General features: G+C 35.5%; 4 protein-coding genes across 5 annotated transcripts in view; 3 read left to right on the top strand and 1 right to left on the bottom strand.

The window, feature by feature from the left end:
• LOC104092257 (tobamovirus multiplication protein 1) overlaps positions 1-27,459 on the bottom strand; it is a 157,775-nt gene that overhangs the window by 128,605 nt on the left and 1,711 nt on the right. The gene's annotated exons all lie outside the window — the stretch shown is intronic.
• On the top strand, positions 4,757-13,076 carry LOC104092260 (nuclear pore complex protein GP210). Of its 2 annotated transcripts, XR_685402.4 has the most exons (4): positions 4,757-5,245; positions 5,915-6,180; positions 7,359-12,839; positions 12,950-13,076. XR_685402.4 is itself a non-coding variant. In XM_009597808.4 (3 exons), exons 1-3 carry the CDS (start codon positions 5,085-5,087, stop codon positions 12,764-12,766), a joined length of 5,835 nt encoding a protein of 1,944 aa, XP_009596103.1. In that variant the 5' UTR covers positions 4,757-5,084; the 3' UTR covers positions 12,767-13,076. The 2 variants fall into 2 exon arrangements, 1 of the variants encoding a protein (XP_009596103.1); XM_009597808.4 differs by having other exon boundaries at positions 7,359-13,076.
• Positions 14,947-18,556, top strand: LOC104092261 (uncharacterized protein ycf23-like). Its single transcript, XM_009597809.4, has 9 exons — positions 14,947-15,333; positions 15,946-16,011; positions 16,359-16,433; positions 16,973-17,035; positions 17,191-17,250; positions 17,515-17,604; positions 17,693-17,800; positions 18,090-18,212; positions 18,344-18,556. The coding sequence occupies exons 1-9, from the start codon at positions 15,148-15,150 to the stop codon at positions 18,473-18,475; spliced, it is 903 nt and encodes a 300-aa protein (XP_009596104.1). The 5' UTR covers positions 14,947-15,147; the 3' UTR covers positions 18,476-18,556.
• LOC104092262 (3-oxoacyl-[acyl-carrier-protein] synthase I, chloroplastic) lies at positions 22,583-27,241 on the top strand. Its single transcript, XM_009597810.4, has 7 exons — positions 22,583-23,140; positions 23,911-24,342; positions 24,632-24,805; positions 26,204-26,317; positions 26,425-26,526; positions 26,622-26,688; positions 26,859-27,241. Exons 1-7 carry the CDS (start codon positions 22,688-22,690, stop codon positions 26,924-26,926), a joined length of 1,410 nt encoding a protein of 469 aa, XP_009596105.1. The 5' UTR covers positions 22,583-22,687; the 3' UTR covers positions 26,927-27,241.

Genomic DNA, 27,459 nt, shown 5'->3' with positions numbered 1-27,459 from the left:
ACGTAAGATAATTTATGGATATAGCATCAAGGACACTTGCATTTTTAAGGAAGTACAATGCAATTTTTGACAAGATCAATATACGGTTTTTGTGCACCACCTCGATCTCGTTATTTTATTTTGGTATGTTGGTTAATCCGGACTTTCTTCGATGTGAAGTAAGGTGGAATAAGAGTATTTTTTGGCAAATAAGGTAAGAATTTTTCTCCCCTTGGTATATTTAAATTCGTCAAGGTCATAGCTAAATTGTGGGATGAGAATTATGGAGTTAATAGCGGAAAATCATATTTTGGCGTTGTTGTTGTTGTATTGACTATTTGGTAATTTTCTAAGTTATGTTGTGGCTAAAAAATTTTGGAGTAAATTGAGTATATAATTGATGTAGTCATCGATATGTGTTTTGAAGGAAAGAAAAGATTGGAGGACTATGGTTGATAATAGCCGAGCTTGCCGCTCGTTGTATCATAGTTTGGGGTGTAAAACTTGTTGTGGGAGTTGTTGCTTGTGTTAGTTGTGTTACCTTGCCTATGCTAGGCTTGAGGGAACGATAAGAACATACTGTCCATTTCATTGTAGTATAGGTTACCTTCCGTTATGCGATTAAGAGAATTATTCGTATAGTTGACAATAGTATTATTCTTGTTATCGTATAGACCGTGAAGCGGATTCGAGTTGAGCTCTTGAGACAGTGGGTTAAGACCAGGTATGTTAAGGTTATCCCTTCTTTCCTTTTGGCATGATCCATATGATACAAACGAAACGATCAAACGCTGGACTTTCATAAATGATTATATTCTTATAAGTACTAGGGTTGCCTATGTTCTTGATTCTACATGTGTCCTGTTATTATATTGGATGTTCATGGGTCTCAGATATTACATAAGTTGATAAAGTTTATTTCGTCATATTAACCGAAGGCATATTGATCTTATGACATCCCGAGAGATCTTATTGACTTACTTATTATGCATTGCATTCATTTATACATGTACATTGATCCATGACCAGATAGCGTTATATACGCATACATTATATGTATATGGGGTATGGGAAAAGGTTACGACCTTATATACGCACCACCACCTGATCAGCTGGTATACGTTAATGATTTTCCCCACATTGGCCGAGATGATATGATGGGATGCCCTCAGAGGCTTGATGATGTTATGTACGCATATACCTTTGCATGATATGACATTTATACACATCATTATTTTAAAAGGCATTTTTGGGGCGAGGCTTACCAAAAACGCCCTAGGGCGATGGTGTGGGGCGAAAGTCTCAAGAGGCGTACGCTCGGGCGTTCGAGGCGCGTTTTTTTAGTGAGGAGTAAGTCCGGGAGATTTTTTCAAATTAAAACAAAAATTATTGAATTAGTCCTTCGTATAATACCCAAATTCTCAAAAGTTAGTTTGGTAATTACTCAAAATATTTAAAAAGGAACTCAAAAGTATTAAATTTAAAAGTCAAGACCTTTTTGTTGATTTAAGCCCTAATTAATGGTTTTTTCAATTTTTTATCTTGTCCGCTAGTCTACTAATATCTCCCAAAAACAACGAATCTATTTTTTTTTTTACAAATACAAAGAGAACTATATTCTTCTCCATAGCAGCAAATTCAAAGTTCAAATTGCAGGTTAATCATCTTTTTTATTCCTCCATATAGAAAACTTTATTCTTTTAGACTTAAATTATTTGTGCTTGTAAGTAGCGTATAATAGATTGTTTTGATTAGTTTTTTGTGGGGATGGAGCACACATATACATAATTTTCTTCAATTTTTATGCAATTTTACCTGTTTATAAATATTTACTGTCATTATATTATTTTATAAAATATTAAAAATTAAATACCTATGGGGTTTACGCCCCATGCCTCGGGACTTACGCCCCGCTGAGGCATATGTAAAACGCCTCGCCTTACGCCCACGCCTTTTAAAACACTGATACACATATGCATGACATTATAAATGTTACATGATTCACAGAGCTATTCAGACTTACATGTTGAGTCTTTTACCCCATGTTTCTCTCATGTCTATTATATACTACTTTTTATGCCTTACATACTCAGTACTTTATTTGTATTGACGTTCCTTTTCCCCGGGGACACTGCGTCTCATGCCCACATGTCCCGATAGACAGGTTGAGAATCCTCCAAGTAGGCTATCATCTCAGCAGAAGGTGTTGGTGCACTCCATTTGCTCCGGAGTTGCTTATTTGGTCAGTATGATTTGGACATGTATTGATTGGTATGGTGGGGCCCTGTCCCGACCTTTATGATATTTATGTACTCTTAGAGGCTTGTAGACAGGTGTCATGTATATGGATACTTGTATGGCCTTGTCGGCCTATGTTTTTAGTATACAAAAGATCATGTCGGCCTTATAGGCCCGTATGTCACATATATAAGTTTCTATATCATGTTGGGTCGTCCCATGTCTAGTATTATCTTATGTTTAATTCTGGTTATCTCATGACGTTCTTTCAGTTTTATTTACACATGATAGTATGATAAGAAGGATACGTTACGTTGGTACTCGGTTGACTTAGGCACCAAGTGCCTGTCGCGGCCCTTCGGTTTGCGTCGTGACATTCTTTAACCCCCAAACCAGCAGTCCTTGGAGAGTGATGAAGAAAGACCACTAGAGAACTTGGAATTGAAGAGAAGCACGAAATAAAAGAGAAGGTACGCTGACGGCAAATCTATATTTTGTATTGTTATATTTCTGTTATTATGAATTTATTTCCTTTTTAATTTTTTTTTGATTAATTAGAAATAAGACTCCTAATAGCCTTAGTTTATCTTTTATGGTTAACTTAACTATGGGGTATATATACCTAGTGCGGGTAAGTTTTTACCATACTAGGTACTAATAATTTTCAAGGATGTTCGACATCTTATGCTCTATAATTGAGTATTTTCTTAGCCGGTCGAAATTATAATTTACTTATACTAATCAATATACATATATTATACACTAATTATGAACATATTACCCATATGTTGACTATTTTTAATTTAAGTGATTAGGTAAACGGTTATTTTGGTTAATTTTTCTTTATTAATTTGTTATTATAATTGTAATCATTCATATGTGTTACTAGTGGTAGTTGATGACTATTGCCCATTGAAGTCTGACGTTTTCTCTATAAGGTTGAAATCTATCAATGAATTCAAAGTAAACGAAACTTCATTACTTCTCAATTTTGTCCCTTTTTGTTTTATCAAATGGGTTTGAACACTGACGTCAATAAAATACCTTCATGTCCCATTTCTTCCACAAGGAAGCGAATTTGATGAATTATTATAACGTATTTTCCAATATACACGTAACTTGTAGTTGTAGGTGTTAAGAAGTTTCTCCAGGACATAGAAATGCAATCGGCATATTTTTCTACTTAAAAATGTTTTAATTAGTTATTTCGTACATTTGTTATAGCTGCAGAAAATTGTTCGACTTTTCAACTAATAAACCATAAAGACTTCAGTCAATTTGATAAGGAAATGATAAAACTGTAAAGCTTAAAGAAATTCTTATCCACAAATTTGTAAAGCTATATAAAAGCTTGTGTAATAATTTTAGTTAGTTAAGTGTACAACCATACTTTACCACTTTAATACGGAAGAAGTGTCGAAGTTTGGTGACATATATTTTTGAACTCAAATGATAATTGTGTCGAAGTTTGGCAACATATATTCTTGAACTCAAATAATAGTTGTGTCTCGAATGTTATTGAAATTCCTCGAGAACTTGAATTATTTTTCATATATTTAAGGTATTGAACTAGCAAATTGTTTCATACTGAAGTTACCTCGAGACTGTCTCTTTTGATCAAACATGATTTTTTTTTTTTTAACTCATATATGTAATCCCCCAAACGTCAAATTGGATTTTACTTGCCAACAAGTTCCAAACTGACACTATTTGTTGTATAGATATTGTGCCTAGTTAATTATTGAATGAACCTTTAGATCTTTGTGGTTGTAAAACGGAAAGAAAGTTGTAACTTTCTCTTGATCGGAAATGAGGACTTGTTTGTGTCTCTAGTGTATATATATATATATATATATATATATATATATATATAAATTGATTTCTTTAGCCACATTAACCCAATCCATCTTACTCATGAATTTGGGTAAATTAGAAACAATTCATTTATTAATTCAAATAGTCCCTTGTTTGGGGAATGGTTTAGAATTATCCTTTTTGTATATTTGAGCAGTTTAGTCCTTTATATTTATTAAGATTAATCATTTTTGGTCTATATTATTTCAAAAAATGTTATCTTTTTTGAAGCTAGCTTGTGAGCAGCACATGAGCCATTTAAATTGAAGAAAATAATCTGGATGAACTTCTTCAAATTTCACATCCTCCAATTCATAGTTAATATTTTCTATATCTTTCGAACACTCAATAACACCCTTTGTTATTGAAATTTACAATTATGGACTTTTCCTAAGATACAAATTATTAGAAAATTGGTAGATCCTGTTCATATGATATTTTTTCAAGGCTCACAAGCTTCTCAAGAGCCAATTTCGTCAAAATAACGGTTGCCATGTGTTTTAAATACAACAAAGACAAAAAGAGGCTCAATTTTCGTAGATACAAAGGATTAAAACTGTTCAAATGCATATACTATTTTAGACCAAATCCAAATATTGGGGACTAGTTTTGTTATTTTCTCAATAAAGTTATTTGGCCTTTGTTTCTCTTTATTTCTCCGTTCTTACGCTCCAACTTCCAAACAAAGGATAAACCTGATTTTTGATACTCCACAATAATGCGGTAATTATAAAGTATTAATTAGTGAAATTGAAAAGATTCCCATAACCTGGTCGTCTTCAATCAAAAGTCCGACAAGTAAACCCACTCCCAAAACTTTTCAGTGTTCCTCCAAAACCCCAAAAACTCTTCAGCAAAACCCTAGTCATATTACCTCGGATTTTGCCCCCAAATTTTCCCGCTTCAATCACTGGTTTGACCCCTTAGCTCTCATATACTTCGTTCAGTACATCCTTTGGCTGCTTCACTCTCAAATCTGATGGTCTTCCTTGGTTTGCTGTTTTCACCTGAAAATGTTGCTCCACTGTCTTTCACTGCTTCTTCTGCTTTTGCCATTGGCTACGCCTTTTCCGGCGACTGGTCCTCACATTGCGGATGTCAACATACTGTTGCCTCCCAAAATGACTCACCCTGTTGAGTATAGACTTCAAGGTAGTGATGGTTGCTTCAAATGGTATGTCCCTATTTCCCAACATTCATTTCTGTTTGGTGCATTAGCTTTGTGAGTGTAGATGATAGATTTCAATTAACTATTAAGCTACGTAGGCAGTCTCTTAGCTATATTCTCTGCTTAATTCTTGAAGTTTATGCTGGATTTTTTCATCTGTTATTGGTCATTGTCTTGTCTTAGCTTCCTTTGAGAGCTGAGGTTTTGGTAATGGGTGATTCTTATTTCTTTATAGGTTATTACTAGCATGTTATTGTGTGTTTGAAGAGCCATTATAAATGAAGTTTCATTAGTTTATGGATATAGAGGATATCAAGATTAACTTATGTTGTCATGTGTTTTCTTTATTATTATTAAGGAAGAGTATTAGATGCAAAAGCAAGAAATCTAGTTCCTCAGAATAAGACCTGAAATTTGAGGCTAGAGTACAATTTTTTTTCGTTATTTTATGTTCTATGTATCATAGAACAAATCTTATGCCATTATAAGTTTGTTAAAACACTTTTAAGTCATGCTCACCTAGTTTTCTATTTACAACGGATGTTATGACATCTTAAGTTGCAAGAAGTTGACATTGGTACAACATTTAAGTAACTTTTCATTATTTAGAAACAGTTATGGATTTGTACTAATATTTTTCTCTCTGCTTTCTGTATGTCTGGTTTTTGCGTGTAGGACATGGGATCATCATGATATTTTAGCTGTGCTGCCTGAGTACAATGTAAGTAGCCAGTGCTCTACAAGTGCCCGCTTAAAATCAATTGCCCCTTATAGTGGTCGAAAGGAGACTGCTGTCTATGCGACAGATGTGCATACTGGAGCTGTGATTCGATGCAAAGTTTATGTTGACAACTTCTCTAGGATCCAGATTTTCCATAGTTCCGTCAAACTCGACCTTGATGGCCTTGCTACTTTACGTGTCCGTGCCTTTGATAGTGAAGGTACTTTGCTACTTTAATAGTTATTTTCGATTAGTTTTAATCGTATTACTTAATTTTTTTGGAAATAATGACAATCGTTTGATAGCCTATGAATAAAAGGGTGCAAGATTTCATAATTTTAATTAGCATTTGAAACAAGAGACGGCAGTCATTTTCTAGCTTACTAGACTATATATTCTTTTGTCTTATTCTTCTAAGCCATCATTTAAAAGTGCACTTGTACTGTGCTATCTCTTCCCAACATATAGCAGTATTTAGTGTTTTCTCTACTGCTTTGATAAGCTTAGATATTTCTGGAAATACTCTCTCAGACTCTTCAACTGAACATGTGTTTTTGCTACATTAGGCTGGGATCTTTTCATGTGTTTTTATTAGTAATTGATCTTCAAATTTATACTGGAATCATATATTGAGCCAAAAATATGGTTTAATATCTGTCATCAATTGTGTGGTTTCACTTTATTCGTCTCAGCTTTCTTTTTGTCTAAAAGTAACTCGTAATCTTTCCTGCTTTGAAAGGCTTGTTTCTTTTTTGTTTGATGTGTTCCTAAATTCTAAAAGGCAAAGACACGAGATGAGGTGTAGGCTATGCGTATCCTGATTATCTCCAAAAAATTTAGAAGTACAAAAGAAAAACTAATATTACAGAACTAAATTATATGTTTTATATTTTCATAAAAGAGGTATATGATATGTATGACAACGTACATATTTCTTTCTGTACCATATGAAATGGAAAATCACCTATAAATCCTATTCTTCTTGTCATTATAAAATTCGTAAGGATCAATGAGTCCTACTTTTGCCAACTAAATCCTAAGATGTTCTGTAACTAATGTGTTACCCTTTTCTCCTTCTTTTATCTGGTGGGCAGATCAGTCAAATACCCAAACCTATAAAAAAACAAGGGTTTAAAGATGTGCTACAGACACATCTAGTACTATAAAGCAACCAAAAGCTCATAGAAGGAGAAAAGGGTAACACATTAGTTACAGAACATCCCTGTAGGTAGCAAATGTACAAGTTTCTCCCCCAAAAGTTTGTCTGTTTGATGCATATTAACTAAAAATTATATCTTATTTTGCAATAAATCTCCATATGAGCATTATTACCATTTTATTTTTTCTTTGTAGTGGTAATAGCTCCGATTGCTAAATATGTATTTGCTGAATTTTCAGAGAATGTTTTCTCGTCTTTGGTGGGCATACAATTCATGTGGCACCTAATGCCTGAAACTGATGGATTGCCTCATCACCTGACCCATATCCCTTTGAAGGACTCTCCATTGAGTGATTGTGGCGGATTATGTGGTGACCTTGATATCCAAATAAAGCTTGAAAATAGCGGCGTGTTTTCTGATCTTTATGTGGTAAAGGGCACGGAAATAGGCCATGAAATAGTGTCTGTTCATTTGGATGAACCATCAGTTAGATATATGGAAGATAAAATTGTCCTAACTGTGGCAGAAGCCATATCTCTGGAACCTCCTTCGCCGGTTTGTGTCCTTGTTGGTGCTATTGTTCATTATAGTCTTAAAGTTATCCGTGGGAATACTCCACAACTTGTAACTCTGCCATCAGCCTTTCACCGATGGTCTGTTTCAAACTCCTCAGTTGCTCAGGTAGACAGGATGGTGGGTACTGCCAAGGCTTTGAACTTGGGTATAACAACAGTAACTGTTGAAGATACTAGGGTGGTTGGCCATACACAAGTGTCTTCTTTCCATGTTGTCCTACCAGATTCCTTGTCATTGTATATGTTACCTCTATCTCTTTCGGGTGATCATGTAAAGGGAATTGAACCAATACCCTCCGTGGCACGCTGGTATGTAGTTTTTGGTCGGGAATATCTCATCCAAGTAAGGATTTTCTCGAAAGGAACATGGGCTCAAGAAGTTTATATTTCAGAAAATGATGACGTTAAGTTGCATGATGACTCATCAGAAATCTGGAGTATTATTCCCTCATCCAATCGCATTGGAGAGAAAGGGGTATCCAGAATCCTAAAAGCTCTTTCGTGTGGTCTGGGAAAATTGACTGCGACTCTCACATATAGCGCTGGGCACGAAGAAACAAAGGAAGTTCTCAAGGTTGTTCAAGAAGTTATGGTTTGTGACCAGGTGAAGTTCAGCATGGAAGGTGTCTCCGACAGTATTACTCTTCCTTGGGCCCCTGGTGTTTTTCAGGAGTTGGAGCTAAAGGTTACTGGGGGCTGTGCAATGGTGTCTGATGACTACAGATGGTTCTGTTCTGATATGTCTATTGTGTCCGTATCTGCTTCTGGGGTTGTCCAGGCAAAAAGACCTGGAAAAGTGACTATAAAGGCAGTCTCAGTTTTTGATTCTCTTAATTATGATGAGATAGTTGTTGAAGTGAGTTTGCCTTCTTTAATGATAGTACTGCCTAATTTTCCAGTGGAGACTCCTGTAGGTTCATATCTTCGAGCAGCTGTGACATTTAAAACATTGGATGGTGACTTATTCTACAAATGTGATGCTTTTAGCTCATCCATTAAGTGGAAAACTGGCAGTGACACTTTCCTTATTGTGGATGCTGGTGAGACCTTTATCTCTGAAAAGCAAGAAATTCTTCCAATTGGTACAGAGAAATATGGTCCTACATGTGCATGGACTTATGTCTATGCTTCTAATTCTGGTCAGACGATGCTACATGCAACATTGTCAAAAGAATTTCAACAGTATGATCGCTATACTGGCGGTTCTGTTGTTCTGCAAGCAACCTCGCGTATTGCAGCTTTTATACCACTCATTGTGCACCCGGCTAGTGATGGAAACCAGTTTGGTGGTTACTCGTTTAATTTAGTTCAGGCTGAAGCTGATAATCACTTGGACAATATGGAGCATCTATATCTTGCCCCTGGAACATATTTTGATGTGATGCTTCGTGGAGGACCTAATCGATGGGACCAGGGAGTTGAATTTGTTGAATCCGTGGAGAGTTTGGATGAACACAATCTCAGGGTTCAAGATGGGCTTCTAGTTAATCAAGAATTTACCAGCTATGGGAGCACCTACAGAATCAAGTGCCAAGATGTTGGAAGCTTTAGGCTTCTTATGAAACGTGGGAATTTAATTGGAGAGGGTCATCCTTTGCCTGCTGTATCTGAAGTGCAATTATCACTCACATGTGGTTTCCCAGCCTCTATAGCATTAATAGCCGATGAAACTGTTAATTCCGTTAAAGTGATCCAGTCTGCAGCTCAGGCTGACCGTGGCAGTGGAAGGATTCGTACGACCCCAATCACAATAGCAAATGGGCGCACAGTTCGACTATCAGCAGTTGGCATTAGTGAGTCTGGAATAGCGTTTGGAAACTCATCTTCTCTTCCTTTGAAGTGGGAGCTTAAAGATTGTGATGATCTGGCATTTTGGGATGATATCCACAACTTAGCAATGTTATCAAATTGGGAGAGGTACTTGGTCTTGGCAAATGCAACTGGACTATGTGTTGTACGAGCAACAGTTATTGGACCTGTTGATTTGGGTAGCCATCGTCATTCTCTTAAACACATTCCAGGCCCTGAGAATGATCTGACAGATGCTATACGCTTGCAACTTGTTTCATCCTTAAGGGTCTATCCAGAATTCAGCTTGTTGTATCTCAATTATGATGCCAAGTTGAATCTGTCAATTGCTGGAGGAAGTTGTTTCATTGATGCTGCAGTAAATGATACGCAAGTTATGGAAATAACTCAGCCTGCTCTAGGTTTACAGTGTGTACAATTACTACTGGCTCCTAAGAAGTTGGGAACTGCACTTGTAACGGTTCGAGATGTTGGGCTTGCCCCACCTCTTTCCGCTTTCTCTGTGGTTCAAGTTGCAGATGTGGACTGGATTAAGATTACATCTGGAGAAGAACTGATCATTATGGAAGGGAGTTCACTATCAATCAATTTTCTTGCTGGAGTAAATGATGGGAACACTTTTGATTCTTCGCAGTATGTTTACATGAATATTCATGTTCATATTGAGGATCATATAGTTGAACTTGTCAATGAAGATGATCTTTCCTGTTGTGATGATGGATATGTGATTGTGCCTAACTTCAGAATAAGGGCAATGCGCCTTGGGGTCACCACACTGTATGTCAGCGCTAGACAACATACTGGCCATGAGATACTGAGTCAGCCAATTAAGGTAGAAGTCTATGCACCACCTAGAATTCAGCCTAGTGATATTTTCCTTGTACCAGGTGCTTCTTACGTGCTTACTGTGAAAGGAGGCCCAAAAACTGGTGCATATATCAAGTTCGTCAGTATGGATAATGAGGTTGCTAAGGTCCATACAGCCACAGGACGAGTTTCTGCAACATCACCAGGAAACAGTACCATAGCTGCCAAGATATACAGGAATGGAGATATCTTTATTTGTCAGGCATATGGTGAAGTTAAAGTAGGTGTTCCTTCTTCAGCTATGTTAAATGTTCAAAGTGAGCAGCTAGCTGTTGGCCGTCTAATACCAATATTTCCCTCCCTGTCTGAGGGAAATTTATTTTCATTTTATGAACTTTGCAGAAATTATAAGTGGACTATAAATGATGAAGAGGTATTGAGTTTCCAAGCAGCAGGCGACTTACATGGTGGAAAGAATGGAATGCTCTTGTCCATTGAAAAAGGCAATGGGCTGGCAGGATATGTGGGTGATAAAGACCTTGGTTTTATTCAAGTATTGCATGGAAGATCTTCGGGGCAGACAGATGTTACAGTTTCTTTCTCCTGTGATTTTGTTGCTCGTAAATCTTTTTCACAGTCAAGATTATATACTGCATCTATTTCCTTGTCGGTAGTGCCTGAGCTCCCCCTTGCTCTCGGGTCACAAATTACTTGGATTCTCCCTCCACATTATACCACGTCTGATCTTTTGCCTTCAGCTTCTAAAACTTTCAGTAAAGGGGATGCAAGTATGGGTAAGGTTACTTATTCTATACTGGGAGGCTGTAGAAGAAAGGGTGAAAGGGAGGAAGATGATCCTATACTCATTGATGGGAGCAGAATAAGAACAAAAGAGAGTGGCAATCTTGCATGTATTCAAGCAAAAGATAGGTCAAATGGAAGAGTTGAGATAGCATCTTGTGTGAAGGTCGCTGAAGTGACTCAAGTACGTTTCACGGAAGAAAAGTTGCTGGTTCACACATTAGCGATAGGTGCTGAAATTGATGTTCCGATCAAATATTATGATGTGCTTGGGAATCCTTTCCATGAGGCTCATGATGTATTTCTTTTTGGAGTTGAAACTAACTACCGTGATGTCATCTCTGTTGAGGATGCAGTTGATGGCAATGGAAATGTCCATCTCAGAGCAATCAGTCATGGTAGAGCTCTTGTGCGAGTAGGTTTTGCCAATGACCTGGAGAAGTCTGATTATGTGGTGATTCTTGTTGGTGCTCATTTGCATCCTCAGAATCCAACCTTTCACCTAGGGAGTGGTCTTAACTTCAGCATAGAAGGTCTAAATGATCAGGTATCTGGTCAGTGGTTTAGTAGTAATACAAGCATTGTGTCTGTGGACCAGCTATCTGGACATGCCAAGGCGATAGGGGAAGGTTCTGCACGAATTATCTTTGAGAGTTCAAATATGAAACTGCAAACTACAGTTACAGTGTCTCAGCCAGAGATGATGTCTGTTGATGCTCCAAGAGAGATGCTGACAAACGTGCCGCTTCCAGCAAATGGATATAGCTTTCATGTTAAACTTAATGATGCTCATGGCCACAAGTATAAATCTGCTAAAAACAGGGCAATTTTCTTGTTTGATTGCCGGGTTGATCCACCTTATGTTGGATACGTGAAGCCATGGGTTGATCTTGATACTGGTAGTTCGTATTGCCTTTTCTTCCCTTACTCTCCAGAACATTTGGTACTTGCCACTCCAAAGTCAGGAGACACTAGACAGGATTTAGCTGTTACCATAAAGGCATCGCTCATAGGAGAGCAGAATATCTCAGGATCTACTTCAGCACTTTTTGTTGGAGGCTTCATCATTCTGGGAACAGGAGGAGATTCATTGCAGTTAAATCTAACCCCAGAATATAACAAGAGTGTCCTAACTGTCGTAGGAAACACAGATGTGAATATCTACTGGCATGATCAGGAACGGCTAGCTATCAGACCAATATATGGGGAAGATTCGCAAGGAGGAAGCCGTGCACAGTACGAGGTCAAAATTCGCAGAGCAGAGAAAATTAAAGACACACTGATTTTTACACTCCCAGCCACTGGTCAGAGGATGGAAGTTAATGTTAGGTATGAACCCGAAGAGAGAAGAGCAACATATGCTAATCTTAATTTATGGTCTGCTGCAGCTGCGTGTTTCATTTTGATGATATTCACAGCTACTTTATTCATTTGTTACTTGGACCAACCTGTGAGATCCCCACCATCTGCTCCTCCTGGCACGCCAAGGGTAGCTGCACCTGCAACTCCTGAACGGAGCAGTCCTGCTGTAGTAATCGAACATTCTCCTCGGACACCTCAGCCTTTCTTGGATTATGTTAGGAGGACAATTGATGAAACTCCATACTACAGACAAGATTTTAGGAGGAGAGCTAATCCTCAGAATACTTACTAGCATACCGGGGGGCTGTATTCTTCCCTTCCCTCTCCCCTTTTTGCCTTGTCAGATATGTCAAATGGTTTCTCAGGTAATTGCTAAGGTCTTGAATCTGGCTGCATACTTTACAATGATATTGTTGTACTTTGTTGGTGTAGTTCGTGTAGAGCATTGATAGCTGTGTCATTCGACTTTTTCTAGGACAGGGATGCTATGCCTACGGATACTTTCTTTAAAAGCAGGCTCATTTGTCAAAGAATTCTTATGTGCTGCTTTCAAATGGAAAAGGCACAATTTTTTCTGCAGTATAACTTTCCTGTGCACAAAATTCAGTACATCTCTCTACCTCAGGAGCGGTTGCGAGTTTGTGCCTCATTATATTTGGTAATGAAGATAATTATTAAGTAGCTGTACCATATAATAACTTTGATAGATAGGGATCTTGTAAAAAAAATTTAATAGAGCACAGAAGATAGACCATACATGAGTCATTTGCCTTATTCTCAAACTAAAGACCTTAAATATTTTATTATTTTTTTGCGTGAGTAGACTTTAATTTTATTACTTTAAGGATGCTCTTTGATATGATGTTCCTTTACAAAGTGGGTCAGTAGAAGTGTGGGATTTAAGATTTAAGACCATGGAAGTATTTTGAGCTTTCTTGGTGTCTCAGTTTCTTTTTCATAAAAACGAAAAAAAGAAGTTATCAACTTCACTCAAAACAATTTATGAGGACGACACTAAGAAGCTAAATAATGGAAACCAAAACATCAGAGAAATTCACTACTATCTCTAGAACAAACAAGAAAAGGTGAAAAAGAAAAGCAGAAATCTATCCCCGCAAATGATAATTACACTATGAATCTATGACTATGCTTGAGGATCAGGTGATAGAGAAAAGTTTACGATTTAGGGTGTGTTTGGTACGAAAGAAAATATTTTTCAATTTTCCCATATTTGGTTGGTTTAAATGTTTTGGAAAACATTTTCCTTATGAACTCATTTTCCTCTAATTTGAGAAAAATGTTTTCCTTATTAAGAGAAGAGAAAACATTTTCCAAAACTCCTTCTCAACCTTCCCCACCTTATTTCACCCTCACCAACTCATCCCACACCCTACACCTACCCATCTAACCCCACCCCATGCCTACTCACCCCCACCCCACCACCCACTGCCCCCGACCCCGCACAAAAAAAAGTTTTTTTTATACTTTTTTTTGTAATTTCAAATTTTTATTTTTTCGTTTTTCTGCACCCCCACCTCCCCTCCGCATTGGGAATTTTTATTTTTTTTAAACTTTTTTTTTTTAATTTTTAAATTTCTATTTTTTCTTTTTTCTGCACCACCCACCCCCATTGCTCCCACCTCGCACAAAAAAATAGTTTTTTTTTACTTGTTTTTTGTAATTTCAAATTTCTATTTTTTCGTTTTTCTGCACACCCTCCCCCCTACCCTTCCCCCCTCCCCTCCCCAGGAAAAAAAAATATTTTTTTATATATTTTCAATTTTAGTTTTTTCATGTTTCAGTTTAAAGGTTCGAAATTTTACAAGTTCGAAAATTATGAGTTCGGAGGTTTATGTGTTTGGAAGTTTACGGATGTAGAAATTATAAAGTTTACGGGTTCGAAATTTCGCGGTTTTGAAAGTTTAGCGGTTCAGAAGTTTATGAAATTTGTGGGTTCGGAAGTTTGTTGGTTCGAAAGTTTATGGCTTCATGTTTATTGTATCTAAATTATTTATGAATACTTTTGAGAAGTTATTTTCCTTAATTTGTGTACCAAACACCGAAAAATAAATAAGATTACTACTTGTATTCCAAGAAAACATTTTCTGTTATACCAAACACACCCTTAGTTGTTGCTGCACTTGGTAAACCTGCGACAAATCTGCCGTTTAGGATGCAATTGCTTGATATTAAATAATATGGATCAATTTGATATTTTCTCCAAAATTTTAAATCTTTAGTATATTAGATACTTTTAAATTCAAAGTATAACGCTATATCGGTTAAATATTCCATGATTTTCTATCCATATTGTCTATTCATCTTAATTTTCTAAAATGAACTCAAGTCATATTACATTTTTTGGGAGTATTTCTATACATAAAACTGTAAAACTATACGAATTCTGAAAGTTTTCTTCACTTTATTTCAACATGTAAAAGTATGTGGATATGGAAACATTGAATACTAGTTATGCATAAATTACTTAGAATGAAAATTTCAGACCATACTTGGGTCTTGCTGCATTTTCTTTGTAATTTCATTTTTTTTTTCAAACTATTTATCATTTTCAGAAGATAAATAGTGATAAGGGAAATATCCACAGCTTGCTTAAAGCTGCTTACTTTCTTATCTCCTGGCCAAAATTTCCCTCCATAGACAAGAAAGAAGAAAATGAGCATCTCAATCTACACACCAATTTCTCCCAAAAACCAAATACTTTTGAAACCAAATCAGAATTCCCTTGTACTTCCAAGGTGCATTTCATTTGCTAGAAGAAGAACAAGTACCACGAGAGCCCTGCTTTCACATAACAAAGAAGCAGTCTTGAAAGAATTTCATGAGAAAAGAGCCCTTAAGGTATTATCATTTTAACTAATATCAAAATCATGCCAAAAATACTCTATTCTTAGATAGTAGTTTAGTTCTAGAGAAATCTTAAGAAAATCTCATAAAGAAAAAGAGTGAAACACTTGTATTTGTTTAATTACTAGTCTCTCCTTTTTTTTTCCCCTTCTAAAATGAGATGGTAGTTGAGCTTTATCTTGTTCTTTTTAGGTATTGCATCTTCTAAAATGAGTTCCTTTTATTTTATTACAACTTCATTGGTTTTTTAGTTACTTGAACTAGACCAGTTTTGAGAGGATAGTGTTGGGGAGAAGGACAGTGTTCCGACCAGAGACGTACCTAAGATTTTAAGTATATGGGTGCACTATTAAAAAAAAAAAAAAAAGAAGGAAAAAATGTATTAAGTGAAAATTGATCCCTATTCCTCTTGGTAAATAACTTAACCTTTAACCAAGTACACCATTCAACCTTCTTGTAGTATGACCAATTTTAGAAAATATATACATAAAATATCTAATTTTGAGGAGAGAACCTAAGTTCAGGTGCCCCATTATATCCCCTATATATCCGCCCCTGGTCCCATCATGGTAAAATTACTAATGATACATTGCTGTACTGCTTCAGATTATTGCAGGATTGCAGAATCTAGACAAAGAGAATGTGGCTTCTGTTGTTACTGCTGCAGATAAGGTTTGGTCTTATCTAATGCTTTAAAATTGCTTTTTTGGAGGAAAAAACTGGCTCATGTTCATTCAGCAGTTATTTGTACTTTGTTCTTTTTCGTTTAATGACTAAAACATGTTACTGAAATTTCCACCAAATGAATGTTAAGTTGATTATTCTTCATTGTGCATAAAATTTATAGTAGTAATTGAAATTCTAAAGCACTCTTATTAAGGATTGAGTAGGAGTTGCAATTGTTCAGATAGTTGGATTCACTGTTCTGGTAATGGATATGGTAGTATGCTGTTAGTGTACTTGGAGTTTTAGAAATTTCATTAAATGTACTAAGACTAACTCTTTGATCCTGCTTACAGGGGGGAGCAACCCATGTAGACATCGCTTGTGACCCTGAGCTGGTCAAGCTTGCCATAAGCTTGACTAACCTTCCGGTAAATCTTTTCTGTTTAAATTCGTTCAATCTTTCCTTTAGCGCTGCATTGTGTAGAATACCCTTGATGAACTCTTAACTTTAACATAAACAACTGATCTATTGTTTCAACCTTTCTTGTGAATTTGTTCTTAGGCAACATTAAAATGATCGGACAACTGGCCTAAATTAGGTTCTTTTTGTAAAAATATTCAAGCCAAATGTGCCTTAAGCTTTATCTTATATTAGCTAATTGCAATTTCCAGTTTCTCTCTTATCTCTGAACATTCCGGTTGAATCATGTATATTTTTTGGTCCTTTGTTGCTTCAACAAATCATATACCATCCAACGATTATCAATTTGACCTGCATCTTCTTTATACAGAGTGCTTTGAGCTCATCACCACCATTTTAGGCATTTACATCCTCAGCCACTATCTGATTTTAGTTGCAAGGATTAGTTTGTTTAATATATGAATCAGTACTAAAAACATGAAGGCTATCTCAAGCACTTTAAGCGTAAATATTATCAGCTTAAATTTTGGTTTCACATACTTGCAGGTTTGTGTTTCTTCTGTGGATCCTGCAGCATTTCCAGCTGCTGTTGAAGCAGGAGCCTTAATGGTATGACCTCTTCTCATAATTGTTTCAATTTCAGTTCATAGACACCATAAGCAAGAATACTAAACAGTTCAGCACCGCGATTACATAACCTCAAGTTCTGCTAGGAATAAGTTCCTTTTTGTAGCTCATCATAAAGAAAAACTTTTCTGGTGCAGGTCGAGCTCGGAAACTATGACTCGTTCTATGAGAAGGGATTGGTATTCTCTCCTGAGCAGGTAAGGCGAATTACCTTGCAGTGGATTGAGTCATAATGTCAAATTGAGCCAAAATAAATAAATAAATAAATTTGTAAATATATGATTTGATTGATTACTTGGACTTGCCTGGACAAAAGGGCAATCCAGCTTTAGCCTGATTCCATTTTTGTCCTGGTATTCCAACTTAAATACACGAAAACCAGCTCTATCCAAATGCATATTAGTTGTGAATCTTTGTCAATGATATCCACTACTTCTTATTCTGCTGATAATGCTTTCCAGATTCTGAAACTAACAAAGGAAACAAAGAGGATACTTCCATCAGTGACATTGTCAGTCACTGTGCCTCACACACTAAGCCTTCCCGATCAGGTTTGGAAAAGCACTTTTCTATATGACATGTTAAGTTCAAATCGAAGACACTTCACTTTCTTACAAATATTTATCGCATTTTCACTAGGTCAAGCTGGCCGAGCTATTAGAACAAGAAGGTGTTGACATTATCCAAACAGAAGGAGGAAAATGCTCTACTCCATCAAAGGCTGGTGTCCTTGGTTTAATCGAAAAGGTAAACTAGCACGTTTGCAGTCTAGTACTAATAGAGATTTAACTTACCTGCTGAATATGTGGATACTATGCAATCACCTTGATTGATCGTAACTAAAAGTGAAAAATCCCAGTGCATGCCATAAATGGTATAAGCTTCGAACTAGAAACATAATGCAAGAAAACACTGTGCTGAAGAAGAAATGAAGAAACATAGTAAGACAAAAGGCAAGCAATTGAGAAGCTGCTTATTGCTTTGCAGTATTAACTCATCTAATTGTCATTCATTTTGATATTATTCATTTATATAGGCAACACCAACACTGGCAGCTGCTTACTCAATTTCAAGGGCAGTCAATATCCCTGTCATGTGTTCATCTGGATTGAGCGCAGTCACAGCACCAATGGCGATCACAGCTGGAGCTGCTGGCGTGGTATGCCTTACACTATCTTTAATCTTAGGAGAACTTTTTTTTTCTCATATTAGAATTGGTTTGAAATTGTAGCAACATTTTAAGGCATCTAAGCCAAATCACTGAAACTTGTGTTTGATGTTTGAACTCAGGGCGTTGGCTCGGCCATCAACAAGCTTAACGATCAGGTGGCAATGATCGCGGAAGTCAAATCCATAGCTCATTCATTAGGATTGTCAACAAAGACTCAGAATCTGTTTAAGGGGAGCAGTTTGAGACTGTAATCCAATCCAATGTAGTAGGGCAAGACCTGAAGCAATTAGGAATTATTATGAAATCAATAAGTATTTCTAGCTTTAATTTTTCTTCTTTTCCTCTCAATAGTCATTTTACATGAGTTAATTATCGTTGTACTTTAACCAAGAAAAAAAATTTAGTCCTACTTTTACACACATCCTCTCTATACTCACAAGATAGGAGTAAGGTTTGCGTACACACTACCCTCCCCATATACCACGGTGTGGGATAATACTGGGTATGATGTTGTTGTTGTTGTTGTTGTTGTTTACACACAGTACAAATTTCCTTTCTAGTAGTAGTAGTATCTCCGAAGATGAAAATAACAGTATATGATCAATACATGTTTTAACAATCTTTTTTCCCGACAAAATTATAAAATCAAATCGAATCTCAATATTAAATGAATTTGTGTCTAGGTTAATTAGCATCCTTTCTAAAAGTTAAGCAACAACAACCTTTTCACCACATACAAATGGAATCTAAAGGCCAGTTATAGCTAACTTGCATTAGATAAACCAAATCAAGACTTTATCAAGTGAAAAAAGTTGCTGAATTGGTTTGGTTAGGTAAGACAGAAATACAGGTCAGTCTTCTACTTACTTTGCAGATGCATATGGAATTTTCAGATGGGTGTTTTAGTTGGAAAATTAAGGTATGATAATTGTTGGTGAAAATACAATTACAATTGAAAAATAATGAAAAAAATAAAATACTTTTAGGTTGAGATGCGGATATCTCGCTCTTTTAAAGGAGATTCAAGCCTACTGCAACAAAAATCTTCACCCTAGGTAAGCCTCTTGACTTGTCTCTCCAAGATATAATACTTCTTTGGATTAAATTGGAAGAAAATGGGATAATAACTTATGAAATCATGAAGATCATGTGATAATGGATGAATTAGTGTGTAATTTATGGTAGAACGTGGAAGAGTAATTACAAAAGAGTTATGACCATTTTCTAAATCATAGAGTAGGGGGGAGGTATGGTCATTTTCAAGATGATGGGATAATTTATTTTTTTTGTTTCCCGGTGTCCAGTGCCCCGTTGGGGCCCGACTAAATTCAAATTCGCGCTAGAAAGTCCCACATTAGGTAAAACGCTTTCAAACAAATGTGATTTCATATCTTGGACTCGAACTCGAAACTTCTGATTAAAGATGATGGGATAATTAAGAATAGATCATGACATGTTTTTATTTTTATATTAAAATACGAATATTACAATAAAATCTTGATAGAAATCAAGAGAAAAACTAGATCTGTCTTAATATCCGATCCTCAAGAAATACATTGAAAACCTCAAGTAGAGATTGAAGAAACCTATTAGGTTTATCAAACTAAAGGGTAGATTAGATTGTCTCTAGATAATGATTGCCTACTCATATCTAGAGGCAATATCAACAAGTTATCATGAAGAACCTAGACGTTCAGCTAAAAAAACTGATATACAAACACGCTATTCAATAAGCAAAAGTTATTGGGTCCATAATTTAATATTTATATATATTTAATAAAAATAAATTTCTTAATATAAATATAGAATCTAAAATAAATGTTACCGAACCCATACATAATTCTAGCTCCTCTATGCTTTCTGCCTAACTCGTGTGTATCACTTGTGAGCTCTTCCTTTACCTCAATTTCCTTAAATAATGGCTTCAATAGGTTCGACAACCCCTACCCGTATCATATCAGCAATCGAATTTGATTTAACAAAATCAAAATTTAGATTACCTTAAATTCTATTTTGGTAAAGTTCATTTAGTTTTGGATTTTATATTTACTTATTTTTATTGTCGGTAGTTAATTATGTTCGTCAGCCTATTGATTGTTATAAATGTCAGATTTTTATTTTATTTTTATTGTTTGTTTGGCCAAGCTTTTTAAGGGAAAATGTACTTTGGGGAGAAGCAGAAAAAGTAGCTTCTCCCAAGCAGAACTAGAAGTAGTTTTAACTTTTTTCTTACCAAAAATACCATAGCAAAATATAATACATACCAAAATGACCTTACTTATTTTAAACCTAATACTTAGAATTAGAGATATATTATTCAGAGCTCTCCTAATGTATAAATATTTTTTATTATTTTTAGGATAGATTTCTAATATATAGTGACTTTAGGGTAAATGATTTTATATTTATTGAATATTTTTTTGATATATTTAAATCACCTTGAAAGAATTAAAGTACTTTCCAATTTTATTTTCATTTTACTTGAACAAAAAGAAAAAACTTAATATTATCGTTAATAAATATTTGAAATTATTTATTTATTTATATAATATTAACTATTAAGTAAATCTATTAATATCCTTATTCATATTTTGATAGTTAAAAATACTTTTTGAAACACTTGGCAAAACAGAAATTATTGCTTAAAAATAATTTTCAGATTGATTAGCCAAATACAAACTGAATTTTTTCAAAAATATTTTTTGAATAAATACTTTTCAAAATAAGCTTATTTTTTAGTTTGGCCAAACAGATTAGCATGATACAAAATGGAAGGTTAGGTGGATGTGCACTTCAGCTCTTATCGAGTAGTAATGGCATTTTCGGTATGGAGCACATTAATTTGGTGGACCAAGGTCTTCACCTAGTAATCTTTCTGTAATAGTAATCCTTTGTAACGATATTTTACTACAACAGTCAAGATTTAAAGGAGAGTACACATATAATTATTATTGGTACTGTTATTTCAAAATTTTCCAATACTTATTTTGTCCTAAATATTTAAACTAAAAATTTTAATTTCAGAATTTTATATCGGAAAAAATTAAAATGGAAAACTGAAATTCAGGACACATTAGCTAATTCTTAAATAATATCCCTCTAGAATGACTACTCGGTGTCATTTATACAAGTTTTTTTTCGGAACCAATTTTTCATGTTATGTTATCATATATATTTTCTATAACAGTACTTCACTATAGCAACCGAAAAATACAGAAATAAATGAGTATGTTATAGAGATGTTTGATTGTACTTAATAAAAATATGCATAATAAATATGTTTGACCTTTGACTATACTATCTCACTAATAGTCTTTTTGGCCATGATTCTAAAATCAACTTTATCATCTTGAGAAGTGTTTTTCAAAAAAATACTTTTGGTGAAAAGTAGTTTGACTAATTAATTTAAAAAGTACTTTCGAGCAATAATTAATATTTGATCAAACTTTTAAAAAGTGTTTTTAAGTATATTTTTACTCAAAAATGCTTTTCAAAAAAATATTTTTGGGGGAGAAACTATTTTTTTGCTTATCACATTTTTATTTATTTTAATTTTTTTTTTCTAAAAACTTGACCAAACACCTCAACTTAAAAAAAAAAAAAAAAAAAAAAACCACACGGCCTATATCACTTCTGTACGCAAGAATTAACCAAAATACAACCCACCAATATCAATAAAAGTAATATTAAAATTTATAGAAATGCGAGGGAAAAAAAAACAAAAAGATGGGTGTGAAAGCCCCGTAGAATTGTACTGTGCGCTAAGCGAGACACTCGATCACAATTTTACACAGTAAATTGAGATTGAAAAGTTAAAAAGTAAAGACATTTATTTTTTTGAAAAAGAATTGAAGTTGAAATAGGAAGAAACAAATCCAAATGCAGGTGAAGATCTTTGCACGGTAAAAAAAATATAAATATTGATAGTAGCATTGTAATTACGATAAACTGGTGACACTAATTTAGATAAGCTAACCGGTCCATCATTACTCTGGTTTTGGTATTTCACATTAAAAAGTTATATTGTAGTATAGTTAGATGCACTGACACTCAAAATGTATTTATACAATCAAGTTAAAAATGCATTTGATTAATAATTTGAAAAACTAGTACAATTAATATTCTCTAAGTAATTAAATTACAGAAGTAGTGTAAAGAACTTTTACCATATCAATCCATATGGCTTAAATCTATTTTCTATATCTAATGTTAATTTTTTGTCCATTTTTCATTGAATAACACAAATTCAACTAATATTGAAAACTTTCTCTTTTTTTAGTTTTTCATTAATGTCCGCTAAACTTTCTCGCCAAAACATGAATGTTTCTCTATTTATATACACTTTGGTCTGTTTGTTGTAACAAAACATATTTCCCCTCTCTGTACTGGAAAATCGTATTAGTACAACCACATCGTTCACATCGAAAGCTCTTCTCTCCTGCTTCTTCTTCCTCAGTAAAATCATGCAATCAATCCAATCTCCATCTTTCCGTCCATCTCCACTCGATCCACTCAAAAAAACCGTCCCCCAATTCTCCAATGTGAGGTCATTGAGTCATGTCAAAAGAGTGCCCTTTATTTCAGCTTCAGCCACCACTGTTTCCGCTCCAAAAAGAGAAAAAGACCCAAAGAAAAGGGTTGTTATAACTGGGATGGGCCTTGTTTCTGTGTTCGGTAATGACGTCGATACTTACTATGACAGACTTTTGGCTGGTGAAAGTGGGATTTCACTCATTGATCGTTTTGATGCTTCTAAGTTCCCCACAAGATTTGGGGGACAAATTCGTGGGTTTACATCAGACGGATATATTGATGGGAAGAATGATAGGAGACTTGATGATTGTCTTAGGTATGCCATTGTTGCTGGGAAAAAAGCTCTTGAAAATGCAGATCTTGGTGGTGACAGACTTGGAAAGGTTTGGGCTTTTTTCTTTCTTCGGCTTTTTTTTGAGTTTGTGTAAATCTGTCACATTTTTTTTCTATATGATGAATTTGCTGGAATTGGGCTTGCATGATGTGTTTTTGGCTCGTGTGATTTTGTCCATTGCTTTATTTTAATTTTTGGAAAAGTGGAGAATTTGGAGAAAACTGCTTGCTGATAATGTGTTTATTTTGGCATTCTTGGTTTGTTATTTTGGTACTTTTAGCTCGTTTTTATACAGTTTATTGCCTTATTCATTGGGATTGCATGATGTGTTCCTTTGTTATTTTGGCTCGTTTCTTTATGCTGTTTTGCTCTGGTTTTCTAAGCCTTTAACTTTAAAGGTAAAAGCTTACATTGACATGAATACAGTGGTATAGCCAAGTGTGTTGAAGGGGGTTCAATTGAATCCCATTCGCCAGAAAATTGCACTGCACAAATTGGATAAAAACAAACTTTTCTGTATATATGTGAATTGTTGAATGCCATTTATAGTTAAGTGTATTCCCTCATTGTGCAAGTTTATATCAGATACCACCTTAGTGATCGTAAACTGTGTAATAGTCTCTTTAAGTCCTTCCAGAGCATTTTGGGAGTTCCAGAAACAGTCAAACTACTTTTCTTCACAAAACAAATGTTTGATGGTGCATATGAAAAGCATGATGTTAATTTTTCTCCTTGTTCCGCTTTCATTGTTTTTCTAGATTTGTTTCTTTTCTGCAGTAAATGACTTTAGGTTATTTACTTATAATATTTTGCCTGCAGATTGATAAGGAGCGAGCAGGTATTCTGGTAGGAACAGGAATGGGTGGTCTTACGGTTTTCTCAGATGGCGTCCAAAACCTTATTGAAAAGGGTCACAGGAAAATTACTCCATTTTTTATACCATATGCCATAACAAACATGGGTTCTGCCTTGCTTGGTATTGATCTTGGTTTTATGGGACCAAACTACTCAATCTCGACTGCTTGTGCTACCTCCAATTATTGTTTTTATGCTGCCGCCAATCACATTCGCAGAGGTGAAGCTGATTTGATGCTAGCTGGTGGTACTGAAGCTGCCATAATACCTATTGGATTAGGAGGTTTTGTGGCATGTAGAGCTTTGTCTCAAAGGAATGATGATCCACAAACTGCTTCCAGACCATGGGACAAAGAAAGAGATGGCTTTGTTATGGGCGAGGGGTCTGGAGTCTTGGTAAGTTTCTTGCAAGTGATGATCATATTTTGATCGTAGGAAGTGCATCTAAGATTTGTATCTTGTTTGAGCAAGTTATCTGCGGTCCAGTGTTGTTTTCTTTTTCATAAATTGACTCCTATGCTGAAGCAACTAAATATGCCATAAACTGCTATCCATGAATTGCTGGGCTTTCTTTCATTGTCTGGTACTGCGTAATTTAGATCAATCACTAGAGATTATGTTGCATTCGTACGATCTACTCGCCATTTGGAAAGTCATTATGAAGATTGAATGACATGCTTGGCAGGTGATGGAAAGTTTGGAGCATGCAATGAAACGAGGAGCGCCAATAATTGCAGAGTATTTGGGTGGTGCAGTTAATTGTGATGCTCATCACATGACTGATCCCCGAGCTGATGGTCTTGGTGTTTCGTCATGTATTCAAAGCAGCCTTGAAGATGCTGGAGTGTCACCAGAAGAGGTATTTGCTTCTCTCTCCTATCAGTTGAGGTTATGCTCTCATTCTCTACTCAATAGTCAAAGAGAGGGGTAAAAGAAATGCTGGAAAGAGCATACTACTTTAGATGTTTTCCATAAAAAGTTTGGAAATTTTTCAAAATGACAAAATGTTATGTTGGGGCCACCAGACCAAGGATCCATCATATTTCATACTTTTGCTTCTCAGAATTCTTCTGTTGTTGGGGAAAGATTACAATGGAGAGAATAACTGTTAACCTGAACGAAATTTTTTATCGTGGCCCATGAGCCTCGTTGCAGGACATTTTTGTGTGTTAGTTTTTGGCTGAATCGGAGTAATTGTGGACGAGTTAATCTCCTTTCTTTAATAGTTCAAAAATAACTTCTTGTCGCATCAGAGTCTATTCCATGTCGATTTTCTGCCCAAAGACTCTTCCATCCATGTCCTGTTGTCACTTAGAGAACAAATGCTACCTCCCATGTGAGGTTTATTCTAAATTCCAGATTCCAAGTAAAGACTACTGCCCTTCGTCTGTATTAGATAAAAACCTCCCCTATTGAGAGTAAAGGAAAGGTTACTCATCAAGGCATATGTTCACACCGCCGGCGATCAGAAAAAATGGATTCTTTCACCATTAACCACAACGCACCTAAAATGCCTGAAGAACTCGTCCTAGATACAAACCCCTCTATCTTGAGCCATGACACTAACAACTGCTTGAAACCACAGAGGAATGCCGTAAGATGTATCAATTGTTTAGGATCAGCATGCCATCAGCGAAGGGTGCTGCTCTATTGCCCTCATTTTGCTCTAAGAAAATCCAGACTTTCTTGTTCCACATTTTTCTCAAAGCCTTCATGATGAGGATTAAGACATAGATAATACAGGATTCTTTACCATCTTTCAAAGAAACTGGTAGAACTGCCATATATGAGAATGGGGAAATTTAAGGTAGATATCATATACAACCTTCTCCATTTTTATCCTACCATTCTCTTGATGAATTAACAAAGTCCCACATTCACATTCTGGTAGAACCCTAGAATGTCCTTTCGTCTAGTACTGATTGCTATTGGTTAAATTTAAAAGATTGAAAATCCGTAATCCTTTTTAAGACGCTCAAGCAGAAAGGAATGATATTGAGAATTAGTATGGCCGAGTCCAACTAATTTGGATTGTAACATTGTTGTTGTTGCTGTTGTTGTCTATGACAAATCAGCCAAAGGTGAAATTGTCTGTCTACGTTGCAATCCAGAATCTTAGAACCTCGTTTAGGTGGATACTTGAAACATTCAACTTTGATGATGTCTTTGGGGAGGTGAAGATTGTATTGAGTAGATTTTGCTGATAAGTTATAGTTGGATTTAGTTACTGAGTTGATCTTCTCTTTTTTCTTTTCAGGTTAATTACATCAATGCTCATGCAACTTCCACCATTGTTGGTGATATAGCAGAGGTAAATGCTATTAAGAAGGTATTCAAGAACACCTCAGGAATCAAAATGAATGCAACCAAGGTAATTTTTTGTCGACATTGTAATGCATCTCTCCATTTATTTGAATTTATTGGAGTTTTTGCCAGTATGTTCAACTTTCAAGATTTTTGTTTTCCATTCTTTTCCAGTCTATGATAGGGCATTGCCTGGGCGCTGCTGGTGGTATGGAAGCTATTGCAACAGTTAAAGCTATTACAACCGGCTGGGTGCATCCTTCAATTAACCAATTTGTGCGTTGTTTTATATTCCGAAACTTGGATATGAAATGTTGGTTGTTATGCTCATTCTTCATTTACAAATCTCTTAACTTTAACGAATATTGCAGAATCCCGAGCCTTCAGTGGAGTTTGATACTGTTCCAAACAAAAAACAGCAGCATGAAGTGAATGTCGGTAAGATACACTTTTAAATTATGACAGTGTGCTATCTTCTTAGAAATAAACAGTTCTCAGGAATAATTGAAACACTTCCAACTTGCAAAAAAAAATAAAAATGCTGAAGATAGCAAAATTATTTATGAAAAGAAAAGGCATTTAGTAACATCTATTTCTTTCATATGCAGGAATCTCAAATTCCTTTGGTTTTGGTGGTCACAACTCTGTCGTCGCCTTTTCTGCATTCAAGCCTTAATCCAGCTCACTTCAGCAAAGAGCAATCCTCCTTTTGTGGAGGCATAATATAGAGGATTACAGTGAAACAGAGGCTGTTTCATCTCCGCATGGCTATAAACAAGGCGCTGCGAGAGATGAACAATTGTCAATTCTTTTATATAATAATTTTTGGCTTGTAGTTCTTAGCTTAGCAACGAACATTCTTACTTTTCGCATGTGTTTTCACTCCTTAAATTAGCTTGGACCTTCACAGCTTGATTAGACAACAATGCTATCGGTTTTGAATTATGTGAAAGATGCGAGCTTTGAAATATGCAATGTCTTTTGAGGTTAAGAGCTTTGTGATGGCATCTGACTAATTTTCCATTTGGTGTTGGAGCATGTTTTTGCTTCGTGGTACCCAGAGACAGGAAAAAAGTATTTTTTTTGCATGGAGATTTAGATTAAAGAAGTCTTCTTAAATAAATTTATAGAAATCAGAATTTTAAGATTCAGATGACATGTTTCTGAACTGCTATTTTTACATGATGGAATAATAAAAGATGAAAAGAC

This window comes from Nicotiana tomentosiformis, chromosome 2 (assembly GCF_000390325.3).
Source record: "Nicotiana tomentosiformis chromosome 2, ASM39032v3, whole genome shotgun sequence".
Lineage (NCBI taxonomy): Eukaryota > Viridiplantae > Streptophyta > Magnoliopsida > Solanales > Solanaceae > Nicotiana > Nicotiana tomentosiformis.
Note: the sequence above shows the minus strand (reverse complement) of the source record. Positions and strands in the feature narration are given on the sequence as shown.